Source organism: Dendrobates tinctorius, unplaced genomic scaffold (assembly GCF_039654945.1).
Source record: "Dendrobates tinctorius isolate UK_male_01 unplaced genomic scaffold, ASM3965494v1 ptg000012l, whole genome shotgun sequence".
Taxonomy (NCBI): Eukaryota; Metazoa; Chordata; class Amphibia; order Anura; family Dendrobatidae; genus Dendrobates; species Dendrobates tinctorius.
In genome coordinates this window covers 6,467,092-6,480,763 of record NW_027361680.1, presented here as the reverse complement: position 1 = coordinate 6,480,763, position 13,672 = coordinate 6,467,092, and the positions used below count along the sequence as shown (strand labels likewise).

Here is a 13,672-nt window from a genome sequence, read left to right as displayed (position 1 = left end):
CTGCAAAGTAGTGTAAGGAGGTGGCGGGGACCCTCATTTACCTTCTCTCTCCTATATGCCGGGTATGTGTGCCCCATGCTTTGCCCTGACGGTTTGGCTATAAGTCAATATATTAACATTGTGTATTACTGTTTTATTAATTTGTCTGTATGTCTGAGATTGTACTACTGTTTTACTATTACTGTAATGAGCAGCATGTATGTAATTAGTTCAGGGAGAGGAAGAGTTAATGAAGGGGGCTGGATTAGCAGCCTCAAAAAGGCAAGGAAGCTCCTGCTTCCAGAGCAGTGCACAGTCAGGACACTCTGCTTGCTCGGGAGCATAATATACCCCTGGAGGGGAGAAAGTGCTGCCAAAGGACTGCCGGGCAGCGGAAACGGGCACTGGGACTGTGTGAGTGCCTGCCAAAGGACTGCTTTGCTCCTAGGAACCCGGACGGGAGCTGATGAAACAGCATATCTGGATAGGGACAGCAGATAAAGTGTTATCCCCTTTATTTCATCATTATTAAACGTTTTGCCACTGTTGAAACCGAGGTGTGACGTGTGGTGCATTCAGATGACGCCGTTCTGGTATGGAGAGCAGCCGTGTGCCAGAGGAAACCAACTGTACCATAGGGCTGGGACTTGAACTGTCTTTTCATGTGCAAGAGGGCAGGGTGCTCACTGACTAAAATCTAGTGGACTCGCTCATGACTGCCACCCCGTGCCACCTTGTTAGAGTAGCATCTATCAGCGATCTGATAGATGATACTGCGCAAGTGCCACCGATGCCATTTTGCTACAGGAAAAAAAAAAAATCTCCACCAAGACGGCGCCAATGGTACCTGCACAATATCATCTATCGAATCGCCGATGGATGCTGCAGCGCAGGCTCGGCTGACTCCATATTGAGAGATTATTTTTTCAGAATAAATGTAAATGACTAAATAAAGCAATTTAATGCATATCATAGATGCGATCACGCTGCAGCGCATAATATACAGTATGTAAAATAGGGGGCAGGTCAGTGAGGGATCAATGATCTGTCATAAGCCATCATTATGAATACCTAAGCAGAGCGCCACATGAAGACCCCCACAGGCCGCCCCAGATCCGGAGCATATCATTAACTCAAAACTGAAAATAGGATGAACAACAATGTCAAGAAGGATTTAATCAACCCAGGTATCATTTTATGCGAAAAGGAGATGAATCCAGCGAGCCAAGTTTGAAGTACATAAAAAATCTTTTTCTTTATTTCAAACATAGATTAAAAATATTTATCCATAGCAGCATATTATAAATATAGGCAGAAATAGGAAAAATTACTGCTGTAAAGCGCACGGCAAGACGCGTTTCGGCTAAACCTTTATCATTGCCATAATACACATTGCTATTTTTCTGGGATATAAGAAGGAAAAGATCCTAAGATAGGTGGTGCTATAGTTGATTAAGCGTTAATAGATCATACTTGTGGGCATCCACCTATAAGATTAACTATTTAAAAACAAGTGTTAACCCTAACAAAAGCTAATACGCTAGCAGTAATTTTTCCATATATTTTACAAATATTTTACAATACATGATATAACAGAATATATATACAGAGATTTTTTTCCTCATGTTATCCTCCACAATACTTCCATAATATGATTTTTACTCAAAAAAACATATATTTATGAACTTAAGACAAAGCAGGATATAATTATTAACATAAGAATCATAATTTTAGGATTTTTAATACATTCTAATTAAATCTTGTCTATTATTTAAGCCAATTGGCATCCTAGTTTCCAAAGTAAAAATCCAAGCAGATTCTCTGTTAAGTAGTTTACGTTTTCTATCGCCCCCTCTGGTAGACCGTGTTACTAACTCTATTGCTTTAAACCTGAAGCTATCAAAATTGCTAGAATGATATTGTGAAAAATGCCTGGAGACCGCTGATGGATTGAAGCTGGAGGGGTTAATGGCATCAGAAATGTGTCTTCTAATTCTTTTCCTCAGTTTTCCCGTTGTACATCCTATATACTGTTTACAACATAATGTACAGTCAATCAAATATACTACATAGGTGGAATTACAGTTCAGAAAACTGTTAATAGGATATTCTTTGTTGCTATGGAATGAGGAAAATTTGTTGATTTTATGTGCATATTGACAACAAGTACATCTCTTATTTCCACATTTAAAAAACCCCTTTAAATTCAGCCAGGTGTCACTGGTTTCCAGCGAGGAGTTCAAATACAGACTGGGCGATAGTTTATCCTGCAAAGTAGGTGCTTTTTTTGCTACATAAGTAATTTGGTTTTCTGCAATAATTTGTTTTAGTTTTGGATCCTGGCTTAACACAGGAATATATTTCTTTATAATAGAAACCATGTTGTTATACTGAAGACTATATGGAGTAGAGAAAAAAATTTTTTTATTATTATTTTGAGATTGTGATTTTTAGATCCTTTCTATCAATATCCTTGACTATTTTGGTTGCGCTCTGTAACATCCAATTTGGATATCCTCTATTTTTTAGTCTCATATTAACTAATTCCTGTGCATTTTTATAAGTTTTTGGATCAGTTGAATTTCATTTATACCTTATAAGCTCTCCTATGGGGATATTTTTTATCACATGTTGAGGATGGCAAGAATCAGCTGCCAGTAATGTATTTTTGGCAGTGCTTTTGCGGTAGGGGCTAATAAAGATTTTTTTGTTGTCATTTTCATCTAGACCTGCTGTTAATGTGACATCTAGAAAATTCACTGAATTTTTATTCCAAAAATGTGTAAAGGCTAAATTGAAATCATTCACATTAATGCTGTTTATAAAACTGGAGGCTTCCTCTTGTGTTCCTTTCCATATAATGACTAAGTCATCTATATAACGCCCTGTCCACACCAGGCTTTTAGAAAAAAGGTTGGAGTCAGCATATAGGACCAATTCCTCCCACCTGGCCATAACTAAATTTGCCAGAGACGGGGAGAACTTGGCCCCCATGCTGACTCCAGTCTTCTGCAGAAAAAATCTGCTATTAAAAGAAAAATAATTGTGACTGAGTAAAAACCTTACTGCCATTACCAAAAAATTCTTAATTTCTATAGCATAATTACTAAATGTTTCTAAGTGATAAATTAAGGAATCTATGGCCACCCCATGAGGGATCGATGGATATAATGAAACCACATCACTTGTAATCCAGGAGTATTGATCCTCCCATACAAAATTTTCCATCATGGTAACTAAAGCTTTGGTATCTCTGATGTAACTAGGGATTTCTTTCACCAGAGGCTGTAAGTAATGATCCACCCATTCTCCTAATCTCTCTCCCAAAGATCCAATACCTGCCACTATAGGGCGTAGTGGAGGTGGAAATACATCCATATGGACCTTAGGGAGGAAATGGTAAATAGGAACAATTGGACAGGTGACATGTAAATAGTCAAATAACCTCTATGTTAGAGCCCCATTGAATAAGCCCTCCTCTAGCAATGCTTTAAGCTTCCCATTAAATTCACTAGTAGGATCATAGAATATTTCTTGATAAGCATGAGAATTCTCAAGGTCTAATAAATTCAACCTTTCATACAATCCTGCATTAAGAATAACTACTCCTCCCCCTTTGTCAGCCTCACGTACTAACAGATCCTTATTACTAATTAAATCCTTTAAAGCCATTCTTTCTTTTGTAGATAAATTATTTCTATTTATAGGGTTGTTTCTAATTTCTTTATCCAGCTCTATAAGTTCACTTTCCACCAGCTCCTGGAAAGAATCCAGGACTGGTGGTCGTGACCTCAGGGGATAAAATTGAGGATTTTTTGTATGAAAGGTTGGATTCAGATCTATATAACTATCTGTGCTTTCACATTGTAGTTTTTTTGCAGACAAAAGTGTTTTTTGTTCTTCATACGATAACATGATATCTTCATCTATAATAGGCATATCATCATATAACTTTGTAACATTATCATCAGAAAAATGACATTTAATGGTAAAATTGCGTGCCAATTTGTTAACATCTAACAAGGTTTTATACAAATCAAAGTTATATGTCGGACAGTAGCCTAGTCCTCTAGATAACAAGGAAATTTGATCTTCCGTTAGTATATAACTAGAGAGGTTCCATATAGGAACCTCTAATACCTCCGATTTTTGTTCCTTTGCGGATTTCTTCTTGCTGGCACTATGGTGTTTCCGCCCGCCTCTTTTCCTCCGTTTTTTGAAACCTTTCTAGAATAAAAAGTCCTTTGTTGTATTCCAGGATTGTATACGCCGTCATTTTCTTCAGTAGAAGTGAATAAAGATGAAGAATCCAAAGTGTCCACTGTAGAATTGTATGAAGAGGAATCTGAACTTTTATTCCCATCTGAAAAAGTCACTTTGTTTCTCTTCTGTGTATACAGATTTTTCTTTAATGTAGGGCGTGGATAGGATTGACAATTATAGACTTTATTTTCTTTGTAGTCTTTCAGATCTCTTTCAAACTTTCTTTTCTTAATATCTGTAATAGAATTTTCCAATTTAACCAAGTTTGATTTCATTTTATCTTGTAATTTTTGAAAGTCCACATGTTGTGAAAATTTAGCCAGATCATTTTTAAGATCTTTGATATCTGTCTGTATGGAAGCTAGGTGAACTTCCTCCTCCTTGATAATCAGTTGAATAAGCTTCAAGGAACATGTGCTAAGAATGTCCTCCCATTTTCTCTGGAATTCCTCACTGAAATGAGCTGTAGCTTTTTTCCATAATCTTAGTCCGTGGGGAATCATCTCCTTTTCAAGATATACATTTAGAGAGTTATGATTCCACCAAGTTTTTATTTCCTTGCTCATTTTATGTTCCAGATTTTTTATAATGGTGGATATTTCATCAGGAAGTTGCACCCTGTTCACATTACTGGCTTTAAAGATCTGTGCAGATCTGTCTAGTCTATTGGCATAATCATCCACATCCAAAATTGTCTGTTCTGTATTCATGTTAAAGTTCAATCATTAAAATCTTCTGCCTAATAAGGGTAGGCACGGCAAGAAAAAACGCTCATGGAACAATAAAAAAGAAAAAATGCCAGCTTACCCGGTTGGTTCAAAAGAAAAGCTGCTATACTGTATAGGCTCTCGGCAACGGATAAATGACAGGAGCTCTTGCCAACAATAAATGCGAAAAGGAGATGAATCCAGCGAGCCAAGTTTGAAGTACATAAAAAATCTTTTTCTTTATTTCAAACGTAGATTAAAAATATTTATCAATAGCAGCATATTATAAATTTAGGCAGAAATAGGAAAAATTACTGCTGTAAAGCGCACGGCAAGACGCGTTTCGGCTAAACCTTTATCATTGCCATAATACACATTGCTATTTTTCTGGGATATAAGAAGGAAAAGATCCTAAGATAGGTGGTGCTATAGTTGATTAAGCGTTAATAGATCACACTTGTGGGCATCCACCTATAAGATTAACTATTTAAAAACAAGTGTTAACCCTAACAAAAGCTAATACGCTAGCAGTAATTTTTCCATATATTTTACAAATATTTTACAATACATGATATAACAGAATATATATACAGAGATTTTTTTCCTCATGTTATCCTCCACAATACTTCCATAATATCAGGAGCATATCATTAACTCAAAACTGAAAATAGGATGAACAACAATGTCAAGAAGGATTTAATCAACCCAGGTATCATTTTAAGGCCTCATACCCATTGGCAATTAAATCGGACGTTTGCAATCCGATTTTTAATCGGATTGCACTCTGACCCATGTTAGTCAATGGGTGACATCTCACTTGCGATTTTTTTCTCAGACAAAATCAGTCTGAGAAAAAAATCGCAGCATGCTGCGATTTGCAGCGATTTTTGACAATAGAAGTCAATGGGTGCGATTAAAAAAACGCACCAAAAACGGACCATCCGTTTTCCATCCGTTTTTAACGGATACATCACCATTATGTGGTATGGAACACTGTAAATGGTCCTGTAAATGACTGTAGAAAAAGAGTGGCTGGGAAAAAAACCGGATGAAAAACGGATGGAAAAAGGATGGAAAAATAAAAAATCGCATAGAAATCACATGACACTGGCATAACACTCCACCCTTTTTTCCAGTCCAGAAATCGGACCGCTTTTTTAATTGCCAGTGAGTATGAGGCCTAATCAGTATAATGGCGCCAACCTGACAGTTTATATAGGTTACTCAGCACAATCCTGCTGACAGGTTCCTTTTAACTTATACTGTATTTATATGTCAAAGAGTGGGTCCCCATCTCATGATGCTGTTAGCAAAAGCAAATGGCTCATACAGAGCAGATTTACAGGACAGAGTTCAACCATGGACTTACATTAACTCCATGAATTACTAGTAGTACTACATGTACTGATGTAATAATTCATTTCTCTGAAAAGTGTAAACAACTTGATTGTTGGGGAGGTCTGCAAAAGATATCCTCCTAAGTAAACTTTAATATTGTTCATGATCATGCCTTGTATGTTGCAGTTAATTATGGCAGAAATAGGAAAGCTTTAAATGTCCAACATCAAATATCACTGTAAAAAAATGATGGCTCCTAGACAGATCGCCATTCTTGTCTCTTGTATGATGTTCAGCTATTTGTGGGGTTGATTATTAGACTTGGTCTACAGTGGCATAATGACAAAACTTTACATAACTTTTAACAGTTAACTCCATAAATAGTTATTATCCATCTGTGTATAGAGCAGCACACAGATTTGCAGTACCCTTATTTACTTTTTGCTGGGACTGGGCACTCCTCCTTGAGTGATAGTTCTGGTGCAGTAGCTTCCTCTTACGGCTGAACTGATGCTACTGTGACACATTAACAGTCTTTCATTGCTTGTTCTCAAATTTAAATTGTTATGACTATATTTGCATATGGAGATAACAATCTTTGAACAATTGCATGGCTCAAGTGAAAACGGTCAATGATAGAGGTAGAGTTATTGAGAGTTTACTGAACTGATGTTAACAGCAGCTACAAATCAGAAGCTGACATGGAGGTGTGCTGCCAAGTGCTATATAGAAATCAATGGGTTGGAGAGAAGTCTAGTATCTTAGGAGTTAACTACTCAACCTGGAATCTAATCATTCAAATGGTATACTCCTGCATAACTTTTTTTTTCCATTTTTCCATTTTTATTCATGTCTTAGGAATATATCACACTCACAGAAAAAACAGAGGATATTTTGGTAGTAAATATTTTGGTAAAGTTAACATGAATTGCTATACCTGGCTTCCATGCCGATTTCGCCAGGAGATCCAACGCGTTCCATCTCTACTGTAGTTTATTTTAAACATCTGTGCAAACTCATTCCCATGTCCTCCAGCATGTCGACCTTGAGTGCCTACCAATGTTATGAAATGAAGGACACGCAAATCAATCTGGAGAAATTCCGTCAGTTCTTCTGGGTCTACTGGCATTTCAGGACACCAAGCTCCGTCTCCATCTTCTAAATCCAGCCTGAGAAAAAATAGTTAATACATTTAAGCATGTTTTTATCTACCTTGCTAACAGTTATTCTTTTTTTAGTATTGGAAGTGTTTTGTCTTATTTTGATAAATGTCAATGAAATTGGCATTGAAATAAAGTATCAAATAACAGATCAATACATTTGAAATAAATAAAATTAAAATTAGCTGACATTTTTGAGTTAACATTTTCCAGCTACTATACTTTTTCCATACTAGTTTCAGAGAGCACAGATAGTTTTTTAAAAATTGTATGGATTAAAGAATAATTTATCTGCACAATATTATGTGGAAATTGTGCTGTACCAATATTGCCTACACTTTCTATTAAGTAGGCGATAATCACCTGTCAGAAGTGTTCAAGTTTTAATTAAGTGTTAAAGTCTCGATACACATTAGATGAAAGTTGGGTGGACCCAGCAATTTTGGCAGGACCAACTGACTATCTGATGTGTATAGTTGTCTCTTGACTCCACATGTTGGAAAACAGAAGAATCGGAAAATTCAAGCTTCAACACAAATTCTTTTTTTTCCCAGGGGAAATAAGCTGCTCTCTATAAGCAACTTTCTCTTCTCTGCCCATTGAAAACCAATGAATCCTCAGCTGATCCAAGCAGACCTACTGTATGTCTGGAGAAGTTGGGAGAGACAGCTGTCTCATGTTTATAGCCAGCATCAGTTTGTGTTATGTTCCTTGTGGACAATTATGGAAATGATGTTTTTTTTATCTGATTAGTGTCTTTGGTGTTGCTCATGTCAATTAAATCTTCTCACAACATCTGGCAGCCTGCCGTCACTTAGAGCCTCCATATGTGTTCTTCTTGCCATGGCAGTAACTCCCATGCCTCCTCAGTGCCGCCTTGCTCACCATGGTCACAATATGCCTTCTCCTTACATCAGGTCACCTCACTGGGTTTTGACTCTTGCAGCACTCTTGTGGCCTGCTGCAAAAAACAGCATGTTGCTTCCATTTCGCCTTATGGAGGCGTGAATGATCTCTGCAGGAATTTAATGTTGCTTTGTCCTGCAGATAATAGGTTCTGTGGCCTATCCTGTGCCTGCATGCTCTATATTAGGAGGCTCTTCCCACTACTCCATGTTTGAATGTTGGTTACTAGTTAGTTTATTCTGCTAATGTCCAGTTTGTGTGCGTTTTTGCTTCTCCATTATTGACCTGGCTCGAATACCCGTCCTGTCCGATCTCTCTGCTTCAGACCTCAGCTATGTGTATTGAACGTGTGATAGCTGCCTTGACATTGTATTGTCTGACCACGTCATTGTCTTTACCCTCCTGTACTTTGTACTTTTGCCTCTGACCCTCCAGTCAGCTGCTGCAGTCCTAGAGACTGCACTGTAGTCGTACCAGGTGTTTACCGGCAGCCAAGCCTATCTTCCTCATCAGAGGCTTTAGTGAAGACCCAGTAGATATCTAGTCATGCCCTTCCAGGGAAAGTCCAGCCCACGGCGCAGTGGATCCACAAGCGTTACATTCACCCACCAGAGTTACACTTCTCTCACTCCGAGAACACACTGAATGGCTCATTAATATTACACTCAATTTACATATGAATATGGAAGGTGCCATAATCTCCCCTAGAAGTAATGCTGTTAGGTATACTAGCTTTGTAACATTGAACCACTGTAGGAGAGAAAAGCGCCTATAGGGTCTTATCCAGTGATAATTATAGTGCTTTGAAGAAAACACTATAATGTAATCCAAACGCTGCTAACTTATTCTTCTTTTTCTTCTTCTTCTTATTATAGTGGTTTGAAAAAACCACTATATTGTAATCCGAACGCTGCTAACTTATTCTTTTTCTTCTTATTATTATTCAGTTGATTTCCGCAATTAATGCGGCACGAACCGCTACACGCACAGACTCTGTTGAGGTGTCGTTTCGAAGCCAGCGTCCATGAGAGGTGTGCACTGCTAAGTATTTTTCGTGTCAATCGGATTTGTAGTTTTTGCGCAATTTGCGTTTGAAAATTTTTTTTCCCATCATTGGAATGCACTGTCTCCAATGCTTTTCAATGGGAAGGTAAAACATGAACTGAGGCGATTCAAATGGCAGTTAAGCTCATTGATAAGCGCAGGCAGACCCAGTTACTATGCCAACGCCTACGAAGGTCACATGACGCCCCCAGGACACAGATTCTGGCACATAATATCAGCTCTTAAAGCAAAACCCAGAGCACAAACGCAAATCTAGCTTCATCACATGACGCATGCCCCTGAGAGAGAATGTGCGCCAAAGTGGATTTAGAAGCCCAGTGAGCCAAACGAGCTCTTAAAGGGCCGGCGCGCCTAAGTGATTCTTAAAGGGCCGCCGCACCAAACCGAGTCTTAAAGGGCCAAATCGAAAGCTGCGTGACCCCAGGCTCCAAATCGGAGGCTGATCGACCCTGGCCTACAAAAAGGAGGCTGAGCCACCCTGGCCTCCAAATCGGTCCCAGAGTGGCCCCGTCGACCAAATCGGACCCAGAGTGGCCCCGCCCACCAAACTGGACCCAGAGGGGCTGCGCCCACAAAATCAGACCCTAAGGGGTCCCGCCCACAAAATCGGACCATGAGGAGCCCCGACCACAAAATGAGACCCGGAGGGGCCCCGGCCACAAAATCGGACCCTGAGGGGACCCAACCACAAAATCGGACCCTGAGGGGCCCCACCCACAAAATCGGACCCTGAGGGGTTCCGGCCACAAAATCGAACCCTGAGGGGCCCTGGCCACAAAATCGGACCCTGAGGGGCCCCAACCACCAAATCAGACCCTGAGGGGCCCCGGCCACAAAATCGGACCCTGAGGGGCCCCACCCACCAAATCGGACCCTGAGGGGCCCCGGCCACCAAATCGGACCCTGAGGGGCCCCACCCACAAAATCAGGCCCTGAGGGGCCCCACCCACAAAATCGGACCCTGAGGCCAAAGTGGCCCCTGAGAGGCACCCACAGTTAAAACGGATCCTGAGTTGAAAGTCTTGCAGGGGCAGCAGGCAAGTCTCTCTTAAAGGGGCAGCCCGGGCACCATTTCAAACCACTATCTGTACTTCCTTCAGGAAATACACATCTAGTTATTAAGTTGATTTCCACAATTAATGCGGCCTGAACCGCTACACGCATAGACTCCGTTGAGGTGTCGTTTCGAAGCCAGCGCCCATGAGAGGTGTGCTAAGTATTTTTCGTGTCGATCGGATTTGTAGTTTTTGCGCAATTTGCATTCGAAATTTTTTTTTCCCGTCATTGGAATGCACAGTCTCAATACTTTTCAATGGGAAACTTAAAACGTGCCCTGAGGCAATTCAAATGGCAGTTAAGCTCATTGATATGCGCAGTCAGACCCAGTTACTATGCCAACGCCTACGAACGTCACATGACACCTCCAGAACAGAGCTTCAGCCACATAATATCAGCTCTTAAAGCGAAACCCACAGCACAAATGCAAATCTAGCTTCATCACATGACGCATGCCAAAGTGGATTAAGAAGTCCAGTGAGCCACCCTGTCTCTAAAACAGTCGACACTCCAAAGTGATCCTTAAAGGGCCGGCGCACCAAAATGAATCTTAAAGGGCCAGCGCGCCAAATCGGAGGCTGAGCCACCCCGGCCTCCAAATTGGAGGCTGTTCGACCTTGGTCTCCAAATCGGACCTAGTGTGGCCCCGCTCAAAAAATCGGACCTTGAGGGGCTCCGCTCACCAAATCGGACCCAGAGTGGCCCCGCCCACCAAATCGGACCCACAGTAGCCTCGCCCACCAAATCGGTCCCCGAGTGGCCCCGCCCACCAAATAATCCCCTAAGTGGCTCCGCCCACCAAATCGCCCTACCGAGTGGCCCCACCCACCAAATAGGCCCCCGAGTGGCCCCGCCCACCAAATTGGTCCCCCGAGTGGCCCCGCCCACCAAATTGGCCCCCGAGTGGCCCCGCCCACCAAATTGGCCCCCGAGTGGCCCTGCCCACCAAATCGGCCCCCGAGTGGCCCCGCCCATCAAATCGGCCCCTGAGTGGCCACGCCCACCAAATTGCCCCTGAGTGGCCCCGCCCACCAAATCAGCCCCCCGAGTGGCCCCGCCCTACAAATTGGCTCCCGAGTGGCCCCGCCCTACAAATCGGCCTCAAGTGGCCCAGCCTACGAAATCGGCCCCCGAGTGGTTCCGCCCACCAAATCGGCCCCTGAGTGGCCCCGCCCACCAAACCGGGCCCCAAGTGGCCCCGCCCACCAAATTGGCCCACGAGTGGCCCCGCCCATCAAATCAGTCCCCCAGTGGCCCCAACAGTGAAAAAGGGACCTTGAGTTGAAAGTCTTGCAAGGGCAGCAGGCAAGTCTTTTAAAGGGGCAGCCCGGGCACCATTTCAAAGCACTATCTGTACTTCCTTCAGGAAATACACATCTAGTTCTTCTTCTTATTATTATAGTGGTTTGAAAAAAACACTATATTGTAATCCGAACGCTGCTAACTTCTTCTTATTATTATTAAGTTGATTTCCGCAATTAATGCAGCCCGAACTGCTGAGGTGTCGTTTCGAAGCCAGCATACACGAGAGGTGTGCTAAGTATTTTTCGAGTCGATCGGATTTGTAGTTTTTGCGCAATTTGCATTTGAAAATTTTTTTTCCCGTCATTGGAATGCACTGTCTCAATGCTTTTCAATGGGAAACTTAAAACGTGCCCTGAGGCGATTGAAATGGCAGTAATGCTCATTGATATGCGCAGGCACACCTAGTTACTTTGCCAATGCCTACGAACGTCACATGCCCCCCCCCAGGACAGAGCTTCTGCCACATAATATCAGCTCTTAAAGCGAAACCCACAGCACAAATGCAAATCTAGCTTCATCACATGAAGCATGCCCCTGAGAGAGAATGTGCGCAAAAGTGCGCCCCCGCCCACCAAATCGGACCCTGAGGGGGCCCGCCCACCAAATCGGACCCTTAGGGGCCCCGCCCACCAAATCAGACCCTTAGGGGCCCCGCCCACCAAATCGGACCCTGAAGGGCCCCGCCCACCAAATCGGACCCTGAGGGGCCCCGCCCACCAAATCGGACTGTGAGAGATCCCGCCCACCAAATCAGACCCTTAGGGGCCCCGCTCACCAAATCGGACCCTGAGGAGCTCCGCTCACCAAATCGGACCCTGAGGGGCCCTGCTCACCAAATTGAACTCTGAGGGGCCCCGCCCACCAAATCGGACCCTGAGGGGCCCCGCCCACCAAATCGGACTCTGAGAGATCCCGCCCACCAAATCAGACCCTGAGGGGCCCCGCTCACCAAATCGGACCCTGAGGGGCCCTGCTCACCAAACTGAACTCTGAGAGATCCCGCCCACCAAATCAGACCCTTAGGGGCCCCGCTCACCAAATCGGACCCTGAGGGGCCCTGCTCACCAAATTGAACTCTGAGGGGCCCCGCCCACCAAATCGGACCCTGAGGGGCCCCACCCACCAAATCGGACTCTGAGAGATCCCGCCCACCAAATCAGACCTTGAGGGGCCCCGCCCACCAAATCGGACTCAGAGATCCCGCCCACCAAATCGGACCCTGATGGGGCCCCGCCCACCAAATCGGACCCTGATGGGGCCCTGCCCACCAAATCAGACCCTGATGGGGCCCTGCCCACCAAATCGGACCCTGAAGGACCCCGCCCACCAAATCGGACCCTGAGGGGCCCCGCCCACCAAATCGGACTCTGAGAGATCCCGCCCACCAAATCAGACCCTGAGGGGCCCTGCCCACCAAATCAGACCCTGAGGGGCCCCGCCCACCAAATCAGACCCTGAGGGGCCCCGCCCAGCAAATTGGACCCTGATGGGGCCCTGCCCACCAAATTGAACTCTGAGGGGCCCCGCTCACCAAATTGAACTCTGAGGGGCCCCGCCCACCAAATCAGACCCTGAGGGGACCCGCCCACCAAATCGGACTCTGAGAGATCCCGCCCACCAAATCAGACCCTGAGGGACCCCGCTCACCAAATCGGACCCTGAGGGGCCCTGCTCACGAAATTGAACTCTGAGGGGCCTCGCCCACCAATTCAGACCCTGAGGGACCCCGCCCACCAAATCAAATCCTGAGGGGTCCCACCCACAAAATCAGACCCTGAGGGGCCTCACCCAACAAATCGGACTCTGAGAGATCCCGCCCACCAAATCAGACCATGAGGGGTCCAGTTCACAAAATCGGACCCTGAGGGGCCCCGATCACCAAATCGGACCCTG

The 13,672-nt window shown here is 43.7% G+C and overlaps 1 protein-coding gene across 1 annotated transcript in view; it reads right to left on the bottom strand.

The window, feature by feature from the left end:
- Positions 1–13,672, bottom strand: part of DDR2 (discoidin domain receptor tyrosine kinase 2) — a 1,077,249-nt gene that overhangs the window by 477,704 nt on the left and 585,873 nt on the right. Inside the window, exon 5 of the mRNA XM_073557968.1 lies at positions 7,225–7,456. Coding sequence (XP_073414069.1) covers positions 7,225–7,456 — 232 coding nt within the window. The remainder of the gene's footprint in view (positions 1–7,224; positions 7,457–13,672) is intronic.